The sequence below is a fragment of the Lycorma delicatula genome, chromosome 4, assembly GCF_047948215.1.
Source record: "Lycorma delicatula isolate Av1 chromosome 4, ASM4794821v1, whole genome shotgun sequence".
Lineage (NCBI taxonomy): Eukaryota > Metazoa > Arthropoda > Insecta > Hemiptera > Fulgoridae > Lycorma > Lycorma delicatula.
The window spans coordinates 99,924,310-99,939,075 of NC_134458.1; the positions used below are offsets into that span (position 1 = coordinate 99,924,310).

General features: G+C 31.5%; 1 protein-coding gene across 1 annotated transcript in view; it reads right to left on the bottom strand.

The window, feature by feature from the left end:
• Window positions 1-14,766, bottom strand: part of sdk (sidekick cell adhesion molecule) — a 297,836-nt gene that overhangs the window by 22,952 nt on the left and 260,118 nt on the right. Inside the window, exons 24-29 of the mRNA XM_075363797.1 lie at window positions 11,292-11,488; window positions 10,396-10,592; window positions 8,538-8,777; window positions 6,199-6,402; window positions 3,886-4,027; window positions 751-1,029 (exon numbers count right to left, since the gene is read on the bottom strand). Of these exons, the coding sequence (XP_075219912.1) occupies window positions 751-1,029; window positions 3,886-4,027; window positions 6,199-6,402; window positions 8,538-8,777; window positions 10,396-10,592; window positions 11,292-11,488 (1,259 nt within the window). The remainder of the gene's footprint in view (window positions 1-750; window positions 1,030-3,885; window positions 4,028-6,198; window positions 6,403-8,537; window positions 8,778-10,395; window positions 10,593-11,291; window positions 11,489-14,766) is intronic.

Here is a 14,766-nt window from a genome sequence, read left to right on the forward strand (position 1 = left end):
TAATTGTATTAAAGGTCAATTTTCTGTGACCACTATTCAAAAAGTCAAAAATTAAGAAGGGCGAAATATATCCCTTACTAATAATTTTATCCAGAATTTAATGCCATCGATATCATATATATAGAAATTTTATAACCCAGTTTCAAAGAATATTTGTCAAGCCAGTGTTTAATTAATATCTCCAGACTAGAGATATTAATCAATATATAGATCTGTACATACATGTGGATACATCAGTAAATTTCTTAAACTTTTCTGTTTTTTGGACTAAGGGGTCTTGAAACAACATTTTCAGAAAACCCAATACACAAAATATTGGCCGATCACTATCCTTTTTCCATTATAACTATGTTGCAGCAGCAAAGCTCTAGCTAGGAAAATAATAATAATTATGCTCTTTCTAAGAGATTTCATTACTTTCTATTACAGATATAAGTGTATGTTTACTTGAACAGGATTGATTACACTGCCCCAGTCATCTGTAATGAGTTAAAAATCCAGCTTGTAATGTACAAACACTCCTATCCCATCCAATTTTTGTAACAGAATTAACAAAGACATTAAAGTAGATTGTTTAATATCAATAGATATAAAACAGCCATCTCAATTTAAAATAACAGCAGATTTTGACGATTTAAAAAATAACAATAAAAAATTAATAAAAAATAAGTAATAAAGTAAAAAAAAAAATACACCATAATGTAAACCTTAATCAGAAATGATGTTTAATTATAATAAAATTAAACATACCTTTCTGTTTACTCTGAATGTAGTATCCTAAAATTGGTCCCTTTCCAGAAGCACCATTAACCCAGTGTAATTCAATATGTGATACGGTCTTGCCAAGAGCTAACTCTTTTGGTCTCATAGGTGAGCCTTCTTGTGGTCCGGTAGTAACATTTCCCTTTACAGCCGGGCCATAATCAATTGTCTGTGCTCTAACAGTGAATGTGTAAGTGACCTCTTCTTCTAAAGTCTGAATTAATAAACTTGTTTCAGATACTTTCTGTTTTACTTGTTTACTGAATTCTGAAAAAAAAAAATGTAGATTATGTATTTGAATTGCTTAAAAACAAATCTGTTACCCAAAACATACAAATAATATAAGAATTTAACTAAAATGAATAAATATGTTCTGGTTTTTACTAATCCCTGAATGTTCCAATAGTTGTGGAACAATCAGCTTGTAGGAAAAGTGGTTCAATATCTTTCTTAGGTCCTAACCTTATAGACTGATATGAAAAAAAAAAGTTATGGAAAAAAATATAAAGAATAGTTGTTTGTGGTTAAATGAATAAATACCTATTTTGAAATTTTACAAAAAAAAATGCCACTGGTATTACAAAAAATAATTTATATTAATTTAATAAATGGTTTGCAAATTAAATTTCACTGACTTTTTCCTAAAAACACCTTAATGTACTAACAGCACTGTCTAGAATAACAAAACGGCAGAAACTTTTCTAAGTTAAAAATCCAAAGCTGATACACCAGTATCCACGATCTAATATTCAAATCCATATAAAAGCAACAGCCTTAACTAGGATTTGAACCTTAGAACTCTTGACTTCGAAATCAGCTGAAATGATGAGTTCATCACTAGACCAACCCAGTGGGTTATCTGTTGTTTAACTGCTTTTAGAGTACTGTACTCTTTTGCATGGAGATTGAGAACATTTAGAAAAGGCTCATTAACATTGAACAAGATTTTTTTTACAGAAATGTTAAATCTAGGTTTCTCATAATTGTGTCATCATTTCACTCATCATTCCCTTAAAACAATTAGATGCATATTCAAATCATTTAATTACCTCAGTATGTAAAAAGACACAGATTTTATTTATCATTGGTCACTGCAGAAAAATCTATCTTTGAATTCAACAAGAAATATGTCACAATTTATTTAGGAAACACAGTGATCAATTAGAAAGAAAACATGCTGGGTAAATCATGAAATAGTTGTCTGATCTCAGTTCACTTTGATTAAAAACTATTATAAGTGATAAATGTTATAAGCAACATGTTTCTAGTGTTGTTTCTAGAGTTGAGAGTGACTTTAGAATGGTAACCAGTAACTTACACATATCTCATTCTGTATTAAGACTTTGTACATCTGTTGTTTAACTTCCTCTTTCTCTTTCTTTTTTCTATTTAGCCTCTGGAACCACTATAAGGTATTATTTCAGAGGATGAATGAGGATGATATGTATGAATGTAAAATGAAGTGTAGTCTTGCAGTCTCAGGTGACCATTCCTGAGATGTGTGGTTAACTGAAAACCCAACCACATGAGAACACCAGAATCCATGATCTACTATTAAAATCCATATTAAAGCAACAGCCTTCACTAGGATTTGAACCTTAGAACTCTTGACTTCAAAATCAGCTGAAATGATGAGTTCATCACTAGACAACCCAGTGAGTTATCTATTGTTTAACTGCTTTTAGAGTACTGTACTCTTCTGCTTGGAGACTGAGAACATTTAGAAAAGGCTTATTATTGGTTTAAAGTCAAGAATTTTTGAATGTAGAAGTGGTTATTAGAGTTCAGGCTGTCATCATTTAGTTTTATATCGCTTGATAAGTAGAGATAAGCACAGGAAGTCTTGCACTTATATATATATATATATATATATATATATATATATATATACTTATTTGTCAAAGCTACAGAACTGGTACATAAAATCATATCTTTCTTGTGTCTGAGAGCAAATTAATTAAAATGGATAGATGTTTTGAGATATTAATGAAGTTTATGATATTTTTTAATGATGCCAAGAAAAGATTTAAAACATCTCTGGTCCAGAAAATCAGTGGAATTTATTTGTATGTAAGAAGTTACTGCAACTAAGGATTTGTCTGGATCTAAGTAGTGCTCTCACTTATACCTACATTATGTATTATTAGACATATTAGTGATAGAAGACTGGAAGAGGGCAAAGGAAATAAAAGGAAGATAGCAGTGGCAAAAGAAAACAATCAATAAGAAAAGGAAATTACTACGCAGTAAAAGTCTGGACTTAGAGTTATGGAAAAGTTTAGCCAAATGCTACGTATGGAGTGTCTTGTGTGGAAAATGAAGAAGAGGAAAGGGACTCTTGATTGAGGCTTTTGAGATGTGGATAAGGAGAAGGATGGAGAAAGTAAGATGGATGAATAAAGTAAGGAAAGAGGAAGTAATGAAGAAGATTAAAAAAGAAAGAGCACTATGTGGGAAGTACAAAAAATAAAAATAAACTGGTTAGGACATGTGATTAGAGGAAGTAGAATCTTTACAACTACATTGGAAGGGTCAGTAGAAGGAGAAAGGAATTGAGGAAGAAGAAGGACAAAGTTAATAGATGAGGTGAAGATTAGAAACTACAAGGAGATGAAGGAGAAGACTTGTGACAGGGATGGATGGAGATAGCAATGGCATATGGGACCTGCTGCCAGGCAAAACACCAGATGATGATATGAACTGTGGATATTTACTGCAGTAAATTAAGAAGATCTTTAATAAAAATAAATATTCAACATCAAAATAACACTAAAAATTGTAATGAACTGTTTAATTACAAATATCCAAATTGATATGAGTGGAAAATATTTCAGAAATATAAGAAACAATGAAAAAATACACTACAAATTATTCTATTTATTAAAAAATGGATAAAATAATTAATTTTTTTTCAGATTTTTTAAAAAGATATCATAATTGGAAGTAAGCAGATTTTTAGAACACTGTGTTACAATGAAGCAAATATTTGTAATTAAGAAAAAAGGCTTATGGTTGATTTTATAATTATTTACATTTAACATGAAAACAGAATGTTGTTATATTATACATCAAAACTTATCATAGAGTTAAAATAACTGAAATCTACAACTTAGAATTACTTACTTTCGTTTTGTTCTGCAGTTTCATAAGTAACAATATAACCAACTAATTCACCATTCCTCTTCTTAGGTGGATCCCATGATACCAACAAACTAGTCATAGTTATCTCAGAAAATCTCAAATCACTAGGAGGACCAGGTAAACCCTACCATCATAAAATAATATTATAATGAAAACTATAATTAAAAAAAAAAAGAATTTTTCATTTAAGAGCAAAATTTAGAAACACATATGCTGTTAAGATTAATGAAAAGATAAAATGCTTATTACAGGTGACCTTCAATAAATTTTGTCAGCACATTTATTGAAAGGATAAATAAAGTAATTATTGGGCAAAAAGGGAGTGAGGACACCAAAATTCAAAAATTGTTGATTGATTTTTATGAGACATCTAATATTTTTTTTGAATACATAATTAATAATATTTTATAATAATATTATTATTAATATTATTTATAATAATATTATTAATACATTTTCTAATAATATTTTTGATACATAATTTGTATCCAGACATCTCCAGATATCTAGTGCAGCTTTCTTGATTTGGGATTGTCAGACACCAAATGCATCCTTCATTTGTATACTACGTGTACCTGAAGCTTGTATCCATGGATCGTCACACGAGGGTGTGTAACTATTTAAAGTCAACAACAGAATGGTGGCCAAGGACTTACAGAATCATATTTTTCCCACCAGTGAACCAATTTTTTTATTCCATCAGTGAAAAATGCTGTGATCTTTACTTGATCCCATAATCTCGCTGCATCCTTCTGTTCATTGTGTATGGTGAAATGAATAATCTTTGTATGGTGAAATGAACCATAGTGGCAGTATTCCATGTTTTGGTGATTTTCTTCTGGGTCATAATGATCGAACCCAAGTTTTGTTATTTGACATAACATTGAAAAGGAAGTCATCTCCCTCGACAGGTTAAGATTTCAAAAGCTGTTCAGAAGATAAGTTTTGTTACTTTTATTCTTTACTGTGAGTTTCCGTGACACCATCATGAACAGATTTTATGGTTGCCCAGTCATACAATAATGTGTTCTACTTGTTCTTTTGATAAGCCTATATAGCTGGCATTGTGACAATCATTTTGAATAAATTCATCCACCTCCTTTTACTGCTTCTCATTAATCACAGAAAAATGGTTGACTATTGCGAGGTTCATCACCAATATTTGCTTTCCAAGCTTCTGTTACATGAAGTTTTACTACCCACCTATTCACAGTATTTTAACAGTTTTATCATCGAAATGGTTTTATAAATGAATGTCAATAACATTCAGTTTTTCTACTGTTAAAAATACAATCACTGCACGTTGTTTTAAACACATAGCCATAACAGTGGCGACTGACAGAAAATGAGGGCATGGATTAATGAATTTTGGTATGTTAGTAAAGGAATGAAAATACAAGGTGGTAGCACTTGTTGTTTTATGGAGCATTTTGTTCTCCTGTTACTTTCTAGTGTACATTACACATGCTAAAATACTGTTCATAAAATACAATTAGTTTGACCAAACCTCAAACAATCAAGCTTTCACCAAAACATAATTTGAAATATCAATTGGGTATTAAAGAATATTAATAATATTTTACGATTTTTCAAAATTTCAAGTCATTAAACATTTTTTTAAATAAAAGGACAAAGATTTAAATGAATTTAGTATACAAACACAGACAATTTTCTACACACAAAATAGAGATTGGAATATATCAATATCTGCTGAAGCAACATTTTCATTTTCAACAATTTGATTCGCACACAATAATGCTTATTAATAATAATGTGTTCATTTAAGACTGAAAATAACAATGTATGTATGACATCATAAAAAGATGCTCATCAAAACTTAAATTAGATTGAAATAATTACGTTTCAGTCTTTTAATATGTATTTTTAATCACATCATACATGTGTCTGAAAACTTACAGTTGCCACTTCCAAGAGAAACATATTAACCATTGAATTTTATTATTAGCCATTAAAAATAATTATAAATTAATTGTCATATATATATTATTAAGTTACTTAAACTAATAAACTGAGAGCGATAATTTATCAAATTTGTATAACTGCAGTAAATAATATGTACTGTATACATTAAATGGAAAACATATATGTACAACCATATAAAATTTTATTTCATAATAGTATGTATAGGAATAATTCATAATTCATAATAGTATAGAATAAATTCATATGAATGAAACAACCAAAGAACTATAATAATAAATTTATTACTATTCAATTCATTGTTTTATAATAGGTAAAGTAGAATATATAATTCAGAAATTAAATTAAAATCACCTGAAGAGTTTTAACACTGATCGGATCAGATCTTGGCCCATCACCAGCAGGATTAAAAGCCAATATTTGTATTCTATATTTAGTATACTTATCCAGGAACACTAGTGAATGCGAGTGATAACTGGCAGGAACCACTTCAATCTCTTCCTCGACTTTATCATCAGGTGATATTTCTTGGGCTAGATCAGTAGCCAAATAAAATATCTGAAAAATTATTTAAAAATTTGTTTAAAATCTAATACAAAATAAGATTGAAATCATGCTTACATTTGGTAATATAGCAAAACCTGTATTTGCTTTATATTACTATAATCTAAGATATGCTAAATATAAAGATACATTAATGAGGAAGATGAGATGGATTAAATGGTAAGTGAAATAATGCTTTAACAACAAAAAACCATGCAATAGTTAATTTTGAGAAAACCGATGTAATTCAATTGACAAACTAGTAAATATTTATCTTTAATAAAAAGCGAATGTAGTTTTTGTTATAAAGACTACATGATTTCTGGTGAGTGGATGGTTTTCTTTAGCTCTGAAATGACTTCACAAATATTAAATTATGCAAAAAATCTTTTGTTTTGAAATATATCTGGTTACATATTGACATTTACTACATTGGTAAAGTTTGCTACATTATTCATCAAAATTCAAAGAATTGTAATGTAAAATATATTCAAACTAAATTTATTAATATAATTTAAAAAAAATATCATGTTCATTTAGTAAGTTTTTGTTTAACTGGAATGTTGCATAGGTCTTTGCTCACTATCCATCAACATCATCATCATCATCATCATCTGGTGTTTTGCCAACAGCAGGTGCCTTGCACCATTGCTGCCTATATCCATTTCTGCCCAAGTCTTCTCCTTCATACTCTTTAGTTTCTGAACTTCATCTCATCTATTAATTTCATCCTTAAGCCTCCTCATTTCCTTTCTCCTTCTATTGACCCTATATGTTCTTTCTTCTTTAATCCTGTTCATTGTTTCCTCATTCCTCACTTTATCCATCCATCTTAGTTTCTCCATTCTTCTCCATACTCATATCTTAAAATCCTTAATCCAGTTCCTCTCTCTCTTCCTTATCATCCATGCTTCATTTCCATATAACAAAACTCTCCATACATAGCATCTGGCTAATAATCTTCTTAACTCCAAAAAGTCTTCTCCTTAAATGGTAGACTTTTCCTAATTTCCTCTTCTTACTGAAGGCTTTCTTTGCCATTGCTATCCTTCCTTTTATTTCCATTGAGCTCTTCCAGATGTCAGCCACCAAAGTTCACAAATCTATAATTATCATTTTTTATATTTTTCCTTCACTTGTTCTTACCATTAATTTTTATTTTAATTCATTTTAGTTTCCTACATTTATTTTCATTTCACACTCTTTCATTTCTTCCTCTAAAACTATTAACAGACTTTGAAGCACGTGTATGCCATCAGTTAGTATTACAACATCAGCAAACTTTATGCATCTTGTTTTACATCCTCCTATGCATATTCTTACTTCTTTCTTTTAATACATTTACGTATTTTAAACAAATGTGAACAAGGTTGGTGAGAGGCAGCATCCTTGCCTAATACCTTGATTGTGAGATCTACCCAGTTAATCATACAGTAATTAAAACTATTTTATCTCTTAATAGTAATCAGTATAAAAATATAATAAAATTGTGCCCACAGATCTTTTGATCTGGATAATATGTAAGATTATCAGCTTTACTAGTTGAGCCATCAAAATTAGCAAAGGCCTTCACAAAACTGAAATCCATTCCAAAACTTTGTTTTGTAAGTATTAAGTATTAAAACATTTAAAACTGTAGAAAATCTCTGAATCAAAATGACTTGGAAAACAAAATATCTGAAAAATTATTTAAATAGCAAATCTACAGTTTTACCAGACCTTTAGTTTTATTCCCTGCTACTATTAATTAATTTAATACAATAATCCGGTTTTGCTGTTAAGGAGCAAGTTTCTAAGCTGTTTATTAATGTCTGTAATCAAATATATATGGTAATCGTAATATTGGGAATGGTTATTTTAATGTATATGATGTTTAGAGTTTTGGGAAAAATATCTCTGTAAATCAATACGAGTGATAATCAATACCAGCTGAAGTATTTTATTCAGCAAAATACTAAAACATATTATAAGAATAAAAATAAAAATTCTGAGATGAATACTTTATACAATATATAATTACCACTATAATATGATATGGTGGAAAAGATGTTCTAAAAGAAATTTAATTACATGGGTATCAGTGGGAAAGGCAAGAGTTTTTATTAATTAGATTAATGAAAATAAATAGTAATTATTAGAAGACTGAATACCTTGTAACCAAGTAGATCACCATTTTGCTGATTTTGCTGTGGAGGTTGCCATCTAAGCCTAACTTCAGTTGAAGATACAGGTTCAGCTTCTACTGATCTTGGTTGACCAGTTGGTACTGCTTCTCCTACATAAACTGCCACAGGTGGGCTAGCTGGACCACTGCCTTGTGAATTAAATGGAACAACTACTATTTCATAATTTCTATCTCTGGTCAAATCATTCAGAATAATACGATTTGTCTATAAAAAAAAAAAAAAAAAATAACGAACAGAACTAAGCTTTACATAATTATTCACATGTCAAAATATTGAGAAATTTTAGAATTGTATGTATATTAAATAATAAAAATAAAAACATAACACTTAAAAGATCAAGAAAAACTATTTTTTAAAAAGATTTAAAAGAATTAAGAAAGAAAAATGTTTTGAAAAACAATAAAAAAATAGCTATTTTATATATTATAATTATGTAACCATAAATTAACCTAAGGGTCGGGTATTAGAAACAAACCAGTTTCCATACAATACAGCTCATGTGTAATAGATATCATCTTAAATATCATCACTAATACTGTCAGTCACCATTTCATTTTGTACTACTTGAGTAGTGCATGGTGAAATATGGAGATGATTGTTGTAGATTCCATCAGTTGTGAATTACTAAATAGATAGAATAATTACATTTTTACAAGCAGAAGGAACATCTACAGCCAAAATCCATCATCGGCTGCGCACAGTTTAAGATAATCACAGATTGAGTAATTTTTTATGAGGGAGTGATGCAGGAAATTCATGGAAGGGCAAACTAATATGCATGATGAAGAAGACAGAGGATGACATTCCATTGTGAGTGATTAACATGTCGAAAAACTGAACATGCTGTTCATGATAAAAGTTGCTTCAGAGTTACTGAACTTAGTAAAAATTTTCCTCTAGTTTCAAGAAAAATTCTGTATGATATTGTTACAGGCAGATTGGTTTCTGTAAATACTGTACACTTTGAGGATAGAAACTAGTTACAGATGCTAACAAAGCGAAAAGAAAGGTAGTGGCATTTACTTTTCTTCAGCAGACAAGACTAAAGGAAGCTAATTCTCTGACAGTAATGTTACTGGGGACAAGGCATGGATTTGGTTCATCAATATTGAACAAAAGAACAATTCAAACAGTGGATGTACACACACTCTTGCTGAACAAACCCCTAAAAAGTTAAAAAAAAAAATTATGGCTACCTTGTTTTGGGACTATAAAGGAATTTTGTTGGCAGAATTTTTAAAGCAGGTATGACAATAACTGCAGATGTTTACTGTGAAACACTGATGAAGCTTAAGAGAGCAGTACAGAATAAACGTCAAGGGATGCTAATAAAGGTGATTGATTTTTTTTCATGACAATGCATGGCCTCACCACTGCCACTAGCACTAAAGGTGTACTTATAAGTTTGAAAGTGAGTTTGAAGTGTTGAGCATGAAGTATTTCTTGATACTTCTGTGATTTTTCAATCTAATATATTAAGAAGACTTCAGTAAGGTAAATGGAACTAAGTGAAAGGTAAGTCCATGGAATTTTAAATTAATTAGAATGTGTTGTTCACATCAATATATAATTGCCCGATACATTTTTTGGCAATATGACTAATGGCCAAAGTATTCAATGCCAGAAAATCCAATTTTTTCTGAATTTTATCATTAAATAAATATTTTACTGCAATTTACCAATTAGAAAGAATACAATAAGGTAGTAATTAGAAATAAAATTATGAAGATGTTATTTGGTACATAAATAACAATAAAAATAATACCTATACTATACCTTTACGTAAACCTAAAATAAAATAAAAAAAAGATTATAATAATACTTGTATTCCTTGAACTTCTTGTTTAGGTGTTGCTTGAAGTGATAAAGGAAAGTCAGATACTGGTTGAAATGTAATACGATAACCACCAGTTTGATGATCACCACTCCAATACTTTTCTGGTATTGCCTGCCATTCGACCTTTACACTAGTAGTAGTTATTGGTACCACTTTCACATCAGCTACACCCTTACTGGGAGCTACAGAAAAAGTACAAAAAATATAGTAGTAATAAATCCTGTAACTAATTTAATCTGCTATATAACTAAAGATACCATAGTGCTATAATTTATTCATAGCATGAAAAAACAGCAGGTCTAATTTTGTTAAGACCTTATAGATGAAAGATAGATATACTACCGTTACCACAAAGATCAATTCTAACATTTTCTGTTGCATTCTTATATAATATACTTCTAATATTTAAAAAAAAAAGTTTCCAACAAACAAGGTGGCCATTTTTACAATTAAATAAAATGAAACATAAACATTGTGAATAACTTCTTATATATAAGTTGAGATTAATTTGTTTATGAAATCTGGATTTGGGTGAGTTTGTATTCAAAACTACAGCAGTAGTATTTGTATACAGCAATAGTTGCTGTAAACATTCCTCATTGTTCTTTTTTTTATTTTATTGCTAAATATTAAAAAATTATAAAACAGCCAAATACATTTTTTTTTGTATGTAGAGGTTATATAATAATGTTAAAACATATATATATATATATATATATATATATGTTATATTTATTTTATATGTTATATAGTTAATGGTATATATATATATACATATATACCATTAACTCTTTAATTATAATTTAATTTGCTAATACACATAATTCCTTTAATTATTAATAATTATGCCAGCATTAAAATGAGTAAGAAAAAATAATTACCAGCAGGTAGTGTCCTAACATTTCGTGAATCAACACTCCAACCAGATGGTCCAATATCATTAGTTGCTTGAATCCGAAAACGATAACTGGTATAAGGTTTTAAATTAGTAGCAGTGTAAGATGTTACTTGTGGATCAACTCTTTCTTGAATCGATTGCCAAGGACCATTACCTTCTGCTAACTGAATTGTATAATACCTATAAAAATATAGTTATAAATAGAATATGTTCCACATATTTAGTATATAGTATGATTGTTTTTTTTAAATCACAGAAAAATTAGTTTAAAACAATAAAATTGTGTAATATGTATAAGCACACTGGGATGGACTAGTGATAAATTTGTCATCCTGAACAGCTAATTTTCAAAGTTGAAGGTTTTGAGATTCAAATCCTGGTAAAAGTTAGTTGTTTTTATATGGATCTTAATACTAGACAGTGGATATATCAGTGTACTTTGGTGGTTGGGGTTCAATTAACCATATATCTTAGGAATAGTTTGTATAAGACTACACCTCATTTACATGTTATATATATATATATCATCCTTATTTCATTGATCCATGGTGGGAGTTGCTTACTGTTCACTAGTTGAACAGATTGCTACATACATATTAATAATAATAAAGTTGAATAGTAAATCAATTTATTTGGGAAAATCATAATTTGGGATAATTTTTATTTTATGTAGTAATGTGAAGGATTTACCAACATAAACTGCTTATTACAACCTGATGAGTGGCAGGAATGGGCTTTTTTTATTGAGTTTTCTAACATTTACAGGACTTAGTAATGGTAAAAATAAATATATGGAAAAACTGAGATGTAAAATTGTTAAGTTTTTTTTATTGAGGATCATAATTGGTGAATTTTACAGCTTATTTATAAAAACAAATTTAAACACAAAGATAAATAATATTTAGACTAAACTGCTTTAAATCATTTTCTTTCCCTTGTATATTTATGGATATCCAAACGTTTTTGAAACATGTAGGGTGAACCCCACAGTAGTTCCAGGGTTATCACTGGATACCAGTAATAAATTCCTTTTCTTTTTGTAGTGGAATCATTGCCACAAATCATGCACAAATATTCCTTTTGTCGATGCAGATGTGCAAGAGAATGTTCTAAATTGCCTCCTGGATCAAGCATAACCATAATGTTTGAGAATGAGACACATCATCAATGAAATCCCCAACAGTACTCTGATATTTGCAGGTCTTCTCTGTTTTATGAATATAATAATATATATTCAAGTAAAAGTGCCTGTTTGAGGAAATTAATGAAATTGCAAAACGGCAATATTACGTAAAACAGAACAACCCAAATATACTCTGTAGTAGTTATCAATACACCTATTATTATTGTTTAACTATCAAATTTAATTTTTTTGTTGTTATTTTATTATTGAAATGAAGTTTGAAATATCAATAACTAATACATGTTTACAAGAAATGAAAAGATAGATTACAACTCAGTCAACAGATTGATCTGTAAAAGCTGTTTACTGCATTGTTAAATTAAGACATTAATACTTATGAAAGGGTCAAATCATTATTAACCTATTTACTTACTAGCCAACACCCACTCTTGGCTGTTGAGCCATTTTGTGATGCACTGACCAGTATAGATGGGCTTCTGTGTAAATGGGGCCTTCATCATCTTTCTGCGAGTGGTCCAAAGCTCTGCAGGTCCCCAGATAGTCTAATCCATAGTTTCATGGCCACAGAGTTGGCAAGCTGGAGAAGTCAGAAGCCACCCATATCCGATGTAGATGCGAGGCCGGATAGTCATGTCCAGTTTTTAATCTAAATGCAGCAACGCTGACTGCTCGAGGGAGGCTATAGCTTATAGGGCCATATGTGACAAGGCTCTCTCACTTCTTGCCTGCTGATGATTCTTTGCGGTTTTCACCAATCCATTTATTGGAACGGAACACAAGAATGGCGGGAGTTTCAATATTTCTCCCTACAGATCGCAGAGCATTGACAATGTCCCTTGTTCCTGTATCTTTCTATTATTGGGCGGGTTTCATTGATTATTTAGTGGCGGTTATAAATTTTTAAGTTTTATTTATGGACGTAATGCGTATGGACCAACGTGAAATTTATTTACTGGTTCTGACCGTGGGAGACTAAGCTTATGAGCCTAGTAATCCCGGCGTGATTCCCCTTCAGTTCATCTGCTGAAGCCCTTTCGGTACCAGCACCTATGGGCTAACAGGAATGCGCCCCGTTTTCCGGAGGCAGTCGCATATGCTGACTAAATGAGACTGTGGTCTCTGGGATAGTGTGACACTATACTGACACTGGGATAGTGTGGGGTGTTGTCTAGGTTTTTATGGTTTAAACAAAATTTAATTGTGAAAACGGTCACTTTCGCGGTCGGAATTTTTGCGCGGTTTCCATTTATCAGTTACGTGATATAGCGGCTCCTAAGCCTGGTTTGTCATTTTTTGACTCTCGTACCGCCAAGGTGGTTTTTTGACTCTTCACGGTGGTTCGTTTAATACGGGATGACGCCGTTTTCTTATACCATGTGGAGTGCAGTTCTCTCGGCAGTTGTCCCGGAGATGGCCGTGTTCGGACACGGCCGCTCTCCCGAACAGTCTGCGTGCCTGCGCCATCCCCACCTCGGATACGGTGCGTAGTCCCGCATCGTAGCGAAGAGTTATGTTTCTGAAGAACCACGGTTCTCCAAATATCGTCCGCAACGCTATGTTTTGGACGGCTTCTAATTTCTTTTGAAGTGTGGAGTTCAACAAAGCTCCCCATGCTGGGTAAGCATATGTTAGCATCGGCAGGACGTTTAGCCGAAAAATGAGCAATTTGCTCGCCAGTGAATATGGGCTGGCACTTTTCAGTACTGGGTATAGTGAGGCCCTGACGGCCTTTGCTCTTTGGGTCATATATTTAACATGTTCTCCTAAGGTAAGCCGTTTACCCAGGACTACTCCCAGGTACTTGACTGTTTTCCCAAAGGGGACTTTCTCTCCTGAGATTTCCACCTGCCTGGCTGGAGCACGTGTCTTGTATGTAAACATCACTGACACCGATTTTTCACCGTTGACCTTGATTCTCCACATATCGAGCCACGGCTCTACTAGATCCAATTGTCGTTGGAGTCTCTCGATCGCGTAATCTACACTTCCAGATTCATAATAATATGCCGTGTCGTCTGCGTATAGAGCTGTTTTGTGTCCTTCCGACAGCGGCATATCGTTGACGTAGGCCATGTACAAGAACGGCGAAAGCACTACTTCTTGGGGAACTCCGGCGGTTACGTCTCTGGTGGAGGAGATTGTTCTCCTTACGGGTACAACAAATTGTTGGTCTAGTAAATAAGACCGTATCAATCTGACACAGCGATAGGGAATCGTCATATGTGCGAGTTTATACAAGTCGCTATGCCAAACTTTGTCAAAGGCTTTAGCCACATTTAGAAAAACGGTTGCAGTTACCATTTTTCTATTTAGG